General features: G+C 37.8%; 1 protein-coding gene across 4 annotated transcripts in view; it reads right to left on the bottom strand.

Moving 5' to 3' along the window:
- LOC148358549 (large neutral amino acids transporter small subunit 4-like) overlaps positions 1-15,605 on the bottom strand; it is a 30,115-nt gene extending 14,510 nt beyond the window's left edge. For 2 of the 4 annotated variants that reach the window (XM_088345290.1, XM_088345287.1), the window contains exons 1-6: positions 15,423-15,605; positions 12,861-13,063; positions 9,192-9,411; positions 9,057-9,112; positions 8,086-8,162; positions 36-128 (exon numbers count right to left, since the gene is read on the bottom strand). In XM_088345290.1, coding sequence (XP_088201416.1) covers positions 36-128; positions 8,086-8,162; positions 9,057-9,112; positions 9,192-9,411; positions 12,861-13,020 — 606 coding nt within the window. In that variant the 5' untranslated portion in view covers positions 13,021-13,063; positions 15,423-15,605. Of the gene's footprint in view, positions 1-35; positions 129-8,085; positions 8,163-9,056; positions 9,113-9,191; positions 9,412-12,860; positions 13,064-13,581; positions 13,681-14,648; positions 14,785-15,422 lie in introns of those variants that run through there. The other 2 variants (XM_088345288.1, XM_088345289.1) reach the window with 2 other exon arrangements.
- Between the last annotated feature and the right edge of the window lie 566 nt (positions 15,606-16,171).

Consider the following 16,171-nt stretch of genomic DNA (forward strand, 5'->3'; position numbering starts at 1 on the left):
ATTGACCTTATTGCAGAGTGTAGTGCGTGTAGTACCTTAATGCCAGGGAAAGTAACGGCAGAGGAGGCGTACGATCCAATCATCAGGGCGATGAAGGTTGACCTGAGATCTCCGAACATATTTGGAAGCTGAAAAAAGCAAAAAACATCATTTGTAACTTCAGAGAGATCCATGCAGGCATAGATGTTATGAATATTCGGGGTAAGGTCCAATCAAAACAATGCAAAATTGGAGTAAAGCACCTCTGGACAAAGTGGATCAAAGTTAATAACTACCATTAGAGCATAATTTCAAATTACCAGAGGAGGCAATTTGCCTTTTGAAGTCAAGCTCAATGGCTTGAAACTGACTTTTTGTGACCTTGTGTGTTATTTCCCTTGAAAACTACACAAACTGGCAAACATTTCCTCCTGCCTAATGACTAGCGGAGGGTACATCCCTATTAGGTACCCACTGTTTTAAAAACAATCTGCCAGTGTTTTTTTTTCCTCCACATTTGAACCAAAACAAAAACACTCCTTGGCCTTTGTGGTGCACATACTGTTCTTATTCAAAATATGCTCCACAGTAAACAGACCTTCTCAAGAAGTCATTAATTAATGTTTCAAAAGCTTAGGACACAAATTCCTGCTACTACAAAGAAGTAGAGGGGACAGGCGTGTACAAGTTAGGTCTTTGTTGGATGATCCACACAATTGTAGTCTCAAAAACATCACAATTAGGCTATATAATCAACATCTGTAATGTATTGTCATCACAGAGGCTAAGGTGAACACATCTCATCACCCAATTGATAATATCAACCACTCATGACTTTACGCTAGTTCAAATTAAATTTGGGGTAAACCTACTCACGCCGGGATAAAATACACAACATTTGGCCTGCTTAGTGGAGACCTCACCAAAACAGAGTTGTATAGTACGTTTCCAGCTCACATTAGTATACTTGAGAAGGTCAGCAGAATTTAGCCAGGCCGGCACAATACTTATAAGCAAAACAAGTCCAAATCAGAGCACTAAGGAGCTCTTGCCAAATTCCTACCTAGTCTGCTGCTGTGCAGGAAATATTTAAAATCTATTTATTTTAAATATTATTATTGAAAGTGTATTCATTTTCACAATTGATTAAGTAATAGTAAATGTATTTATTTATTGGATATCCATACTTATAATTTTATTAATCTCAGTGTAATTACTTATTTATTAAATTAATTGATAAATTGTTGGCGCTTTTAATTCAATATTTATTGAATAAACATGAATCTAATTCATGATATTTTTTTATTTAATGGTGTATTGGTACTTGTCAAATTATACGTTTTCCTTGTATTTTATACGTTTCTGTGTTTATTTTCAAATTGTGTAGGCCGTATAACGATTTTTGTACGGGAAAAAAAATCCTAAACCGATCTCGTCTTGCCCATCTCGGCTCTAAAATGTGTCCTCTCAATCCTTGGTAGAAAACAACAACATCATCGTAGATTGCTAGTATCGTCGTGGTACACTAGCTAAACTCGTTTACACAAATTATCTTTGTTTTTTCCACATAGTTTGTCTTGCTGTGAGTAAATAGGTGTCACATTGTGTTTGTGAGGTTCATTATATCTTAATAAAGAGAATTTCAATTTTCAATAAGGGAAGCAATTGACTGAGGTTGGCAGTATTTGGCACTTTTGGACCTCTATACACAACTTATTATTTCAAATATATGTAATTAAACATAATAACGTTACATGACTAACCATAGCGATGGCTCAAGACTTTGACAAGTTTCATCCATTTTTCAGTCAGGTGACACACAAGACTAAAACTTTTGAAAATGTTTCAACAACATGTAGTCACCAACAACAACTTGTACCATTATTTCAAGGAAGTCGACTTGGTAATGGGAGCTATTCCTCGGAGGCACAAAGTGGTCGAAAACAACCGAGTCACATGAGTGGAGCCATGCTTAACAAAAAAAAACAAAAAATAGGGTGAGGGTGCGGGATGTTGTTGTAGCATGTCTAGCCCGCCTGCCTACCTCCCCTTGATGTGTCACTGTTTGCCACATCATCTCCTTTAGAAGTAGGGGGAAAATGGTGCCAAGGGGGAGTCGTTGCAAGGGTAGCATTAAATTCGGTGCATTATAGTCAGTAATTTATTTTTAAAGGGTTCTTTGAGAAAATGATTTTAGTTGAGCCTTGGGTGCCCGTTTGTACCATCAAAATCATGTTATGTGGGCTGTTTTTACATGAATATTTGTCAGTGCTGTGGTTGTTTTTTGTCCTTTTTTCAATAAATTATATTTTACCTCAACTACAACTAGGAGACAGATTTGCAACAACTACAGCTGATTCCAAGAAAAACAAGTTATCAAAGTATCAGTTCCAAGAGTTGAGGAATATTTAAAATACTGAGAAGGAGGGCAGAGAGCATGATAACTGGGTCGCTAATCATGTTCAGAAGGTCAGCTAGCAACAGTTTCTCATATACTACATAAGAATTATACTTAAAATAAGCAACATTGTAGTATCCAACACATGGTGCATTATCTTACAATTACAACTATATTTGTTGTGTTTTTTCTTTAAGAAAAAAATTCCATCCAGATTAGAAAATCATGAAAAATAAGAAAAGTGATTGACCAGATGCTAGGTAAAATAGTTTTGCTCATTCTAAGGTTATAGTTTTTGAATGGACGGAGGGAATGTGTCCCAACCAATATTGAGACATCATTGTTTTGTCCTCCACCAATATTATGTGATCACGTTGAAAAAGCACCCTTCTCCCGCCAATGCAAAGATCAAACCTAAACCCTTGATTCGAAGTATAACTGTTTTTTTACTAGAAAAAGTTATGTTAGTTAAATATTTTGAAACTCAAAAGTGTTCACTTTAAAGGATTTTTTGAATTTTCTACTCGCTGATGTAATCTTATAGCTGAAGTCATCAATGCAGCCTGTCAAGGTGCTTGTGTAGCTTGTGCAAGTACATGCATTTCTTGGACGCCCTCAAATGAACTTTTTTTTCTTCATTTTTCTGGAGTTTGTGTTGTTGTTTGGACTGTGTTTAAAACATTCCTGGTCTTACTTTGACTATTTTCATTCTACACTGATAGAAAACCGCGAGGACGAGCATGGAGCCATCCTCAGACACCCCCTCTCCCTTTCCTTCTTCCTAATGTGTACTGAGTCCCTAACAGCTCTGGTAGAAATAAAATACAAGAAAAAAGGCGCGGTGGGTAAAAGGATATAAAGGCTCTTTGAACAAAAGTTGGGCATTGTTAGCACACAATTGATACAGAAAACATTATACTTTCAACTTTTAAAGGAAACCTCAAAAAATGCACCCCAGTTCCTCACCTTTATGTAATGAAACATGAACATGCGAAAAAGCACCATTCTTTTCCCCTGAGCTCTTTCCCCCCAAAATATTTGTGCAGGCCATTGTAAATTGAAACATCAAAAAAGCAGCATACAGAGAAACACCTGGACAGCAGATCAAGCATCCCTACTGCCTCGTGTTCACGTTTCACTTGATTACACCCATGAATCTCATTTGCTGGACAAATAAAGAGCAGAATGCGCATTTCGCATATGAAAGGAGACGACACAGAAGAACAGCCATGCCGAGTGCTGACCCACCTGCAGTCGTCTTAGCACCTTGACTGAATAGCTCTTTTGTTAGCTCTGTGCTCAGTGTATCCAAGCGTAGAGTGGAAGTGTACACAATGATCTGTTTGGACAACCATGTAAGAGTCCCAAAAAGTCACATGCAGATGGCATCACGCTCGATTGGCTAAGTTTGGTTAGCGTCAGGTGCAGATGGATGTAGGCTGTCGTAAAGCGTTCATCCCGCCACGCAGGTATTTAGATTGAAAAATCCCAATCCAGACACCAGCGGTATTTCTCTTTTTGATTGCAGTCATTGTACCATATTTTCGGACTATAAGGCGCACCTAAATGCTCATTGCAAATACTCTATTGTTGTTGCTACTTTGGACAATAACGATGCCTAAGTATAAAACATATTGTGATTACTTGAATGAAGACTTTTGTTTATGGTAAAGTTTTGTACAAAATTACATAATGTTGTTGGAATTGTTGTTAAGAGATACTGCATACAGTTACTGTTCTGCCATTGACATACATAAAGAGTTGTCTTCGAGTGCCCTTTTGTGGTTAACGTGTTATTTTTTTTGTTGCTTAAATTCGTTTTAGTGGTAAAATCAGATGTCATAATATTTATGTTCTATGAAAGAAAAAAATACAATTTAGTTTTTTGCCACTCAAGCTCTTACTGTAGTTTTAATTCAATACGCCTTATAGTCCAGTGCACCTTATATAAGAAAAAATATACAGTAGTATAGTCCGGTGCACCTTGTAGTGTGGGAAATGATGTAAATATGGGGGCTTTACAGAACAACAAAATTATTTTAGATGGGAATGAATAATGTCAAATACTGGTATGGTAGTGCACTGCAATGAATAGTCTTACACCATCAGCAGAACAGTGTTAACTCTTAATTTTAAATTCTATTTTTATTATTTCTTTCAGGAAAATAAATAAACATTGTTCTCTAGCAGGTAATTGATTGTTTTGCTCATTTTATGTATTTTTTCTATTCGTGTTAAATCAAATTCTGACAGCTATCTGCAAACTGTTCTATAAGATAATTTGGCTCATTTTAAGGATGATGAAGCTTAATAAATATTATACTTAAATCAAGAAAACTTTTCTGCCAACGTGGTAAAATTTTGTTGTTGTTGTTGCAGTGTGAGCCTAATTAAAATGAGTAAGAGGTCATTCTGTATTGCAAAAACATGACCACAGTGACAAAGAATGTTATTCATTATAAGTGCAACTTTTCACATTTAAAAATATTCTACTTGTTTCTATAGTGGTATTAGAAAATGTATACTTAAATAAATGGAAATGGTCACTATCATGTGAAAAACACATCCTTTTTTTTTACATTTTTTGCCAATATGGAATGTTTGCATTGGTTTTGCACATTTTTTTATTATCTTGGTGGAATACGATACATTCCACCACTTTTGTTCATGAGTGGTTGATATTTTGTGTGTATTGTGCCTATATAAAAAGCTAGTAACAAAAAAATAATAATAGTTAAGTTACCTAGGATAATATTTCTTATTTCATTCGAGAAACAGGATACGATATCTTAAAATAAGAAAAAAAAAAAAAAGATTGAGCAAGATTTTTCCGTCAATAAGGTTTTTTGTGTGTCAGATTTGGAGTTTCATCATCTACAGATCGCATAATGTCTTTTTTTTTTTTTTTGCAACTCTGGATAAAAGCGTGTACTGATCTTTGAAAAAAATAATGAAGTAAGTTTGTGACAAAGTTGACCAGGAAGTGAGCAAAATGCAGCAGTCGTAAATGGAGCAGGCAGCCTGAAAACAGGAAACTAGGAGAGGGGAACCTAAAGGGAAATGAAAAAGGGAAGACACTTTGCTGCTGCAAGTAGAAATTCTGCAGCTTGTCAGCGCGCATTCGAGAACCAGCTTTGACCAGTCCTGGTCTGACGCACAGCATATGTCTCAGTTCCAGCCGCCATAAATGCAGCCAGCTCAGTTGGAAGGTCAGCAAACAACAGCTGACATGCCGCAGACTGGCTATCGCCCCGGCATCACGTTTCACTCCAACATCTCTACCACTGCGTGATTGAGGCTGATCCCAGACGCGTGTGAGACTGTTTTTTTTTCTGTCCAAGGGGAAGCTGTGCGCCTAGGGCTAGAAAACACTTTGTAGCACCTCAAGCTTGCAATCACCCACAACCAAGGTGGCAAGGATGACAAGGGTGCCAAAGTCGCATTCAACCGCAAAGTCACATCCACACGAGGGCTAATATCAGCCACCGCGACTGTCTCGCCAGCTCCCATCTCGAATTGCTTCCCTACATTTTAGCCGACAGTCTTTTCATCTTATCTACACATTTCCATTCATCAGGGAATAAGCAGAGAGAAAGAGAAGGATGGATAAAAAATAGGAAGAAATATGTGGACAGATATGGATATAAAGAGTTGAATGGAAAAAGATGAAAAGTCAAAGAGAAAGAGACATGGAGGTGAGGGACAGTGAGAAGAAAGGGTGAGGAAAGATAGACTTTTTAAAAAGTATACACAGATGGAAGGACAGATGTACAGAGAGACAGGCGAAAACACAGACAAATAGTGGGATAAACAGATCGACAGAAATAAACAGATGTTGATAGAGTGGAGAGGGTGAGAGAGCAATGACTAAGATAGAAAAAGTGAGGCTGGTAGAGAGAGCAATGAATAGAGATAGAGATGGAGATGCTGAAAGAGCTAGCGTGTGGAAAGACAAAGTTGATGCAGAGATAGAGAAATAGAGTGAAATAGGGATGGGGATGGAGGGATAGAGGAGGTTAATGGAGGGTTAGAGATTGACAGATGGACAGATAGAGATGGTGAAAGAGCTAGGATGGGGAAAGACAAAGTTGATGCAGAGATAGAGAATAAGCGTGAAATAGAGAAGGGGATAGAGGAGGTTAATGGAGGGTTAGAGATTGATAGATGGACAGATAGACAGGGATTTAGAGCTATGAGATACAGTACATGGAGCGAAACAACAATGGGTATACAGGATAAGACAGAGATACCATTCTTTTATAAGGCTGGCAGGCCTCAGGCGTATGTTGTACTCTTTAGTCCATCACCAACAATACCCCCAACAAACATCCTCTCTAACCCTAACCCATAAAATACAAATATAGATTTTGTTAAGCCATCGCACCGAAACACAAATGGGACTCAGCCTGTGTAGTTCATCATCTAATTCCTCATTGGCTCCATCTCCTTTTCCTATTGAGCAATACTTTTAAATGCCATTATTGTGGTCCCAGTTCACACCGTCTACATCCCAGACTCATAAAATCCACTTGGCCCCCAGAGACATGAGATGTTTCAAAACAGCGCATGAAGGGAGTTTCATATAGAAAGCACAGATACAACACACGTTTAAAAGTTGCTCATGAAGTTTTGAGATGCAGGTGAGTGACCTATTCCCCCAGCCTGTAAACAGAGAATAACTGAGAAAACATGAGGTCATCAAAAAAACAAAGACATGTTTGGCTTAAAAGGCTCTCCCTTACTAAGAAAACTGATTTGCAACATCAAGCTGGTTTGACTCCACCCAGTTTTCCCTACTTGTTTTTTCCTGTAGACAACAAATACTCTGAACACGGAACAATAAAATCAACTGACAGGGAACTATAACCTACTGTGTTGAAATATCGGGATGTTGTTAATACACACACACGCACGCACGCATATGCATATGCACAAGGGGCACGTTTGACAGTTGAAGCAGGTCCGGCCTTGCAAAACGGACCCGCTGTAACTGGAGAAGTACGAAAACAACCCCAGACCTCAGCGCGGGACAAGTGAGGAGGGTACAAGCTTGCACGGCAACTTGAACAGGACACGACTGAGTGCGTTGGGGTGGAGCCTTACACATACGAGCGTCAAAATACATGTCCACTTCCTTTGCTGTGGATTCCTGTTTATCTCCTCAAAGAGGTTATTGAGGTCCCATCTCATGTATAATAACAAGAAGCTGGACACACTCAGTCAAGTATCCTGGATAAGATGCACTCTGTGCAGAAACTTTAAAAAAACATCGCAATGATTCATCAACATGATGAATGTGTTCTTTTGCAGATGAAATGATCACAAACGCACATCTTTTTTTTGGCCAGTAGACAGCACAGCACGGTACTAGTGAATAATAGATTACGTGCTCATGCTCAAGCTCTCACGTGGCCCCTCCCGTGATGCAGCACTTTTATGGCACTGATGGGTTCACTCTGGCCGCCTGGGCCCGCTTTTCTGATTTACTTCCATCCCTTCACAGTCTTCCGCAACTCTACCAACACTCAGTGAACCAACAGAAAACCCATAGAATGTATAGGTATTTGCTAGTTTGAGAGAAAGTGCGCCAAAAAAATCAAGAGGGAACATTCTACTAAGGTTTGTGTTAAGATAGAAAATGTGTAATTTTCTACCCAACTGTTGTAAAAAAGGTGTACTTTCATTCAGATATGTAGCTGTGTTCTTACTGTCAAAGAGGTGAAAGTCATACACATCCCTCCGAAACCATTCATGGCCAACGCAAAGAAAATGAGGATGGACAAGTCTAGAAAGACACAAAAGGAAACATTAGTGGAGCAAGCAGTTGGAGTGTCCAAATAACAGGTACACAAATTGATATATGAATTACAAGTGTTGAGACAGTGTCTTTGGCAATAATTTTGCTAAATTTATGGAACAAAAAACTTCTTTAAAAGTTTTTTCCCCGTTAAAATAGAAAATATATTTTAGAACTTGATTAGAGAAAATCCTCAACATGATCTGCTATAACAGACAATTGTGAAAAGTTTTTTACAGATATATGGGTGTTATATTAACATTTTTTCTACAATAATGATAACAATTATAATAATAAGCTCATATTTTTTTTAGAGAAAAAATGTAAACGACAAAATCTATCTACCAAACTAGATATTTTTGTCTCGTTTTCCTATAAGGTTAACTTTTTATTCCTAGCTAAAACATACATAAAAATAAATACGAAACAAAGAGTTGTTTTTTCTCATTAACAATACACAAAAATGAGCAAAATGTATCACCAACCTTTACCAGATTATTTTTCTATTTCTAATATATTACAGATTTTATTCATTTACAAAAAGAAAAGATTAAAATTGCAAAAAAATAATTGAAATTTAATTGAAAAGATAAAAAAACCCAAAAATAAGAATTACTAAAATGAAGCTCAAAATTAAATCTCTCTTTACAAAAACGAACAAAAATAGTTACTTAAATCCTTTCTTTAAAAAAAAATAAAAATAAATAGTAATTAAAATATTATATGTGAAGAAACCTTTTTGTGATTAAAAAAATATATATTTTTTTCTACAATAAAAATAATAATTTAAGATTTGAGGTATATATAAAAAAAAAATCTAATTATCTGCCATTAGAAACTTTTGACAATTTTAGGTAAGAGCGTGTGTGTTGTTATACATACTGTTAGGATCACTGGCTCCATAGGCGATAAGAAGGCAGGAGAAGGCAAAGCAGGCACTGTACATACAAAAGGTAAATACTATAAATACATATATAAGAACCCATGCCGAGCAAACGAGGCGGCGTGGAGCCTCACCTGCCCAGAAGTCGCAGCTTCCGCGGCCCGTATTTGTCCATGACGATGCCCATTGGCAGGGTGATGGCCGACAGCAGAAAGGAGCCCACCGTGAAAGCCAAGTTCAGCATCTCGTCCTGGTCTTTGCAGATTTGCCAGCCTTTCATCTCCAGGTATTCCTCGGCGTCGGGTTCCTTCATGTCCGATGTGTTGAAAAGACTGAAGTTGGAGCTGCTGTTGTCTGTATGGAGAGAAAACAATCAACCTGTGTCGTTCCAATTATCTAGATGCATTTCTGAATATTGTGATGATGTTTTTTTTGAAAAATGTGAAAATATAAACCACATCCTTTTCCTGTTTTTATTATCATGTGACTGCTTGTTTATACAGTATGTTGGTTAATATTAGAACCAGTCTGATGAGGTCGCCCACCCCCCACCCCCTCTACTTTTGCAAGCTGGGCTGCTGATCAAAAATGCCAAGTGATCCAACGGTCATGTAAACACACGACCGGGATAACAACACAACCGAGTCAACAAGCTCCCAGAAAGGGTAAACCTCTTAACGCCCTCCCGTTTTCCCAGTAGCGGAACGAACACTAAACACGTGCTCTCTATTTTTACTCATCTGCCATACTGGACTGCATCAACAGACGGGGCGGGCGTGCCGACCGACGAGGGGTGACGTTGGGAAAAACAACCCGTTCAACTCGATCTACTGCGGCTCAAAATGTCATCAAAACAGTAGCACTCAGCGCTTTGCACTTTAGGAGGGACAGAGTGAGAAAAGGCCCCGTCATTTACTTCCTCCGCATACTGAGGGGATGTTGTCAAGTGCAGCTTACAGCAGAATATTTGCATTTTTTTTCAAAAGTCAAACAAGAGCAACTAGATAAACACAAATATTTTAATTTTTAAGAATAAAATGTGTTTAAAATCTATTTTTTCTATAAAAAATTAACAATAACTGATTAATAATTATTTTGTTCATCCAGCCAGCCATTCATTTTCTCAACCGCTTATCCCCATCTGGGTTGAGGTTGATTATGATACACGTATTATTTTTCCAATACTTGTTACAATTACTCCAAACAATTTTGCTCATTTGAGTCATTACTTTGTTTTTTTGATTCTATTAAAAATGTACATTTTATAGAAATATATATATATATATATTTTTGTTCTGTTTAATGTTTTTTTTCATATGGTTTTACATCCTCAACAACCAAACAGTGTTTGCCTTACATGGCAGCTGCCTACTCCAGCGACTGCATTGAGTCAATTGAGTCAGTTGCAAACAAAATTAGTGGACTGTGAGTGTGGGTGGTCAGTGTTGACTTGACATCCCTTTAAGGAGTTTCCGAGCAATAAAAAGGAAATTCCAACTCACATGTTTCACACCCAGTTTCATCCTTTTAATGTGCATATGAAAGCCTTCAACTCAAAATGTTACAACTTTCCGTGGCACATTAAATTTCACTACATTTTAGGGTCTTGATTGTAAATTAAGTTTCTGTTTTGATATGCTGTCTAGGTTAAAATGATAACAATCTTTTGGGCAATCAGCTTTGGAATTTTCATTTTCCAACGTGGTCTACTACAATGAACCTGTATTTCAATGTATTAAAAATATACACTGCTTGAGTGGCTGTGTATGTGAGTAGTTTTCAAATAAAGGGTTTAACTGTTGCACATTCTTGTGCAAATGTGATGGAATTGGTGACCCTGAGCTAACACATTTACGATTGCAACATGATGTCATCTCTTTTGGTTTCGGGTGTCAACCTTTTTCTAAATTCAAAGGACGGTCAGATAGTTTTATCCAAACGAATGTCTATAGTCACTTAAAGATAAACTGTGTGCTCTTTCTTGACCTGATTGTTTCGTAAGCTTAAGACAGCTGATTAAAGCCTCCTACGAAGATTAAAGGAGTCATCTGAAGGTCCAATTACAATAGAATGAATCAGCAAAGTTGATTACTGATTTACATTTAATCAGTTGAAATACATAGGCGAATCACAACTGGGCAGGATTTTTCCATTAATATAACAAGGTGCCATCTTCCAACGCCGACCATTTGCACAAATGAACCCTCTGCTGTAGCTTTCATCTCTTCCTCCTTTAAAATGGCCACCGGAATGAATGGCCTCTTTCAATGCAACTTCTGTCATTAACTGCCAGCAAAGAAAGCAAGCCCAAAATGTCAGCCGACTATGAATCATCTCTGTTGCCTGTAGCTGGCTCACTTTATCTGACCCACATTTCAACATGGTATATTGAACAGTAAACAGGTTTTATTAATTTTATATTTAAGTGTGACCCCGGCGGGCCAAGAAAATAAAGTTGCCAAAAAGCTAGCCTGAGAAAACTAAATAGGATGGAATTTTGGCCCTCGTCATCAAAGTCGTTTTTACCTGACTTAGTCATTTAAAAGATTACGCTTCCTTTAAAAATGACGCAGTATAACGTGTGTTTGGTCACGAGTTTTGTACACTCACACTGAGGAAAAATAGCAATCGAGGCGTGGTCACGCTTTCTATTCACCACCACTAGATAAAACAACAATTCTCTCCACTGTGTTGTATAAAAGGCCAAACAGGATTTAGATGCTTTTGTGTCAAGTCTAAACTGGACAAAGGTCATAACTTATTTAAACAGTTTAATACGGGGTTCACTTGTGCTAAATTGAAGGATTAGGAATGTCTCAGCAGATTGTTGCAATGAGAACAGTAGCAAGCATTCGAAAAGAGGAAAATACTATCAGTTCGATTACAGTTTTGACTAGAGACACTTGATACCAACATCAGATACCAGCATATTTTAGGGTACGAACAGTGGTAGCCGATGAGAGTATCAACAGCCTTCTAGTGCCGATTTAAAATTGTGGAACCTGAAATCTGAAATTCCATTAATTAAAAGCAATACTTTGGAAAAACATTAAGATTTAAAATTATTCTAATGAAAATATTGGACATTTGGTCAATATAAGACCACTTAATATTTGTGTGTGGTACTAGACTAAAAATGTGGTATCGAAAATCCATAGTTTGGAACTCCTGTAATTTCAATTCATTTAGCGTTGCCTACATTCCCTTTTTTGACTATTGTTACTCACTGATGTTCCTTATTTTTACCATTGTTACTCACGATGTTTGTTATTTTGACTATTGTTACTCACTGATGTTCGTTATTTCGACTATTTTGCAATGTTTACATCATTGTCACTGTATAAGCAAAAATGAACATGTGTCGTTGTTATTTTTGTTTTATCCATGCAGTGGCTCAGGCTGTTTTGTAGGTGTATAAAGGTAGTGTTGTTTGTCAGTTATCCTACCCAGCAGGAAGGTGGGTTTTGACCGCTAAGCTAACGCAGAAGCTGGCTTTTTATTGATGTTTTTTTGCACAGTTCTCTCCTGTTCTTCTAGCATCATCAAATTAATTATTGTCGTCTCTGCTTATTTTGAGCGTCTACAAAACTAAAAACGTATTAGGTACACTCAGATCATACAGCACTTTTACTTTTGAATGAAGTGTGCCAAGAATGAAATTAATTGGATTTTACATTCATTTGAGATTCAAACCAATGCTCTAGTATTGTGATTTGTACTGAGCTTTGGAGCATTTTCTCATTTTAGGATGACCCTTTTGGTTCATGAGGATCCAGTAATCCTACTACTAAACTAGCACTCACCTGGTGCTCTGCACAAGTAGGAATAGAAGCCCTCGGACTTGAGCATAATAAGCAAGGACCCCCAGCCCAAGAGCACAGCAGAGAAAAGCAGGTTTTCGATGACCGCTGTCACTGCCATCCACCAGCGACGGCTGAACGCCGTTGCCAAGGTCGGAGCCATCCCAACAAGAGACCGGGGATGCTTCAATGGAGAACAAGGGAGGCTAGAATGACCAGAGAGGGAAAACATTTTTTCAAATAAAAGACAGCAAAGGTAACAAAATTGCAACATTGTGTTGGGAAACCAGGTCATTTCCAAAGTACAATCTTCATTGTTCGTAGGTGGTGTCCTTTGTTATTCTATAGTCCATCTATTTTTCCTATTTGATCTTGAATAGGGTCTCCGTTTTGTTTGCAATGTCTTCCTCTAAATCACAAGTATTTCATTCACAGTGCACACACACTGCTTCACGGTGGGGATCTCTTGTTTATACCATAGTCTTGTTATTACGTGCATTGCTTGCTTTCAGAAGAACCTTTACCAAGTACTCATCCTTTTTCTGCAATATTTCTCTTGTTAGATTCCCCAAATAGGTCACCTTGAAGTTTTGGGTATTCCAATTTTCTATAAAACATACCATAATCTTTCTCAATAGTCCTTTATTGTTTGATAAAAGCCAAAATGTATGCAAGCGGTTAATGTCTACATCTTTTACAAAAAACTGTTGCTTCTTTTTCTTACCCTCATGTAGGTTTTGGATCAAATGGTGTAGTAATACCCTGTAGTTTGCAATAGTCTGTGCATCCCTTTGAGACTCTTTGTGATTAAGTCCTATCAAAATAAACATGACTTGACTATAACGATGGATGAGGTGCTTGTAACCGTACTTAATAGAACGTTGTCGACTAAAAAACATCCAAAACAGCCTGCTCTGAAAGGCAGTGACTCATTATGCTGCCTTTGTTCCCTCTTGCTGATGTTCAGATGGGAGAGGGAGACCCTAGAAAACAGCTGAGCCTTGTGGGCGTGTAAGCGAAGCCCCGCCCCTTCAGACATCTGATTGGAGCCTTGTAAAAAATACTCTCAGACTATTGGCTGCCGATGACATAGGAAACTCAGCAGCTGCACGTGAGGATGCCGCATTCAACTAGTCCGGAGTACGATTTTTCTGATTAAATACAAACCTTCTAGAAATATTTTGACGCAGATGATTAAAGACAAAATCAGTTATGTATTTAAAAAAGATGGAATGTCCTAGCTTTAAAAGGTTAAAAAGAATGTCGGAATTTCAGTTTGCAACAATATAAAGGTGAATCTGATAAAAAAAAAATTGGGGCACTTTTAACCAACTACGACTATCCAAAGATATACATTTGGAATACACACGGTGAATGTACAAATTGCTAATTCAAATTATCTCCACAGCGCTTCGTTTTTACTTAGACTCAACCATTGAAGAAAAAAAAACGATAGCACTTGAACGCAACTCCAGCTCTATCTGGTTTGAACCAGCACCCCGCGAGATTGTTTGGGGGCTCGACATTTTTATATTGGCTTTATTTAAACGCAATGCATTTAGTGAAAATATTGATAAATATGATTAATATGACAACACAATAAAAATCTAAACATTTAAAAAATATATTTCTGTTTTTTTGGTTGTCTTAAATTCTTATAATACAAATGATACCCAATATGAACTGGCCAATTCACAACACGTTAGCACATGTACAATAGAAGAATCGAATAAATAATTCTATTTTCATCAGCGCCTACTTTAAAGTGTTCAACTGTTGGTAAAACCTTACCCGAGCAAAATTGTATGAACCTTAACGCGACAGCGTTGATTTTGTGGCAATTCAACACATCATCATTGCGACAATAAAGGGTAAAGTCAGAAGGAGAAAACTGGTCTGAACTGGCCTGCCCATCGCCCCCTCCTCACACTATTTGCGTCTCGCTCATGGAAAGTAAAGAAGCACAGCAAGCTTCCGCTTACAAAACAAGTTAAGTTTATTATTTTCATAAAAACGGCGTCTACGTCGTATGACGACCTGTTTGTTCATTTATATACAAGAGCTAAGTAGACACAAGCCCTGCATGACAACACTATGTGTCATTTTTAATTTTTTTCACGACGCGGTAATGCTTTTATTTCGGTATATTAACCGGAACTGTATGATGTGATCTTGAGAGTTTTGACTTATTATAGTACACTACCTAGTAGCGCTCAGCTGTTTGGAACAACAACTATTCAACATAAGTAAAAAAATGTTGCCAATAAAGCTAGGAAAATATTTTTTTGACTCAGTAAAAACAAACCTTGGGAAAATATAATGACGATATAAAGAGGGTAGGGGTGATCGGGCAAGTCTAAACATTTGGGTGATATGACATTATCTTTATGTCCTTGTTCTTTGTCACATTACGAGACTATGTGTCCCTTTTAACCAGCCGCTATATTTGCATGTATTAACCGACTGCAACTGCAGGAAAATAAAGTTGAAATTCGGTTCAGGTTTTCATCCTTTAATCAGATGCGGTGAGTGTGAGTCAGAGCATCCTCAGTTGCTGCAACCTACCTGAGTGTTCGGCTTCAGGGACAAAAGCAGACCGCCGTTTTCAGTCCAGTCCGCCTTTTCGCGTCCTGTAGTCTGTCGATGTGATATTGGTCGCTTTGGACGTGCGTTTTGGTTCTTTTAGCGAGTTTCTCCATTCCCTTGTCATTGACGACATTATATAGCGGCTGCAGCAGCGATGCACAAACAACATCGGCCTCTCATTGGCGGAAGGCTGTGCTAGAGGGAAATTTCGGCCAATCAAAGCGGACCAGAACTCCACGTGCTTGGTTCCTCAGATGAAGTGTTCCTAGATTAGGACCTTCGAGTAAACAGCACTTGATAGTTGATAAGACAAGGTTTTCATTATTTAGATTCACAAAATGGGATGCAAAATGTATGGCTTTGAGGGGGAAAACATCCATCATATTTGCTTTCTTCACCAGATTTCGTTTTCCAGACAAAAAGTGTAAATGAAAAAAGTCATTAATTACAGTTACTTCATTCAAAGTTTATTGTGTTACCCCCCCGCTCCCCCAGATTACTGACACCCTAAAGTAGAGTGTTACTCTGAAAAAAACTATTGAGCTAAAAGTGCTTAAAATACCCAGACCGAAAAATAAACAGAGGAAAACGTGTACACCCACCTGAAGGTCATCATATTTCTTGGCTTGCGCAATCTTGAGAACTTGCAAACACTTTGCTGAGACACTCCATATCCATTTTGTCTTCAAACAACTCAAATATTTATTTGTCTATTTGTAAGTAACATC

Source organism: Urocampus carinirostris, chromosome 10 (assembly GCF_059441175.1).
Source record: "Urocampus carinirostris isolate Australia breed hairy pipefish chromosome 10, RoL_Ucar_1.0, whole genome shotgun sequence".
Classification (NCBI taxonomy): Eukaryota; Metazoa; Chordata; class Actinopteri; order Syngnathiformes; family Syngnathidae; genus Urocampus; species Urocampus carinirostris.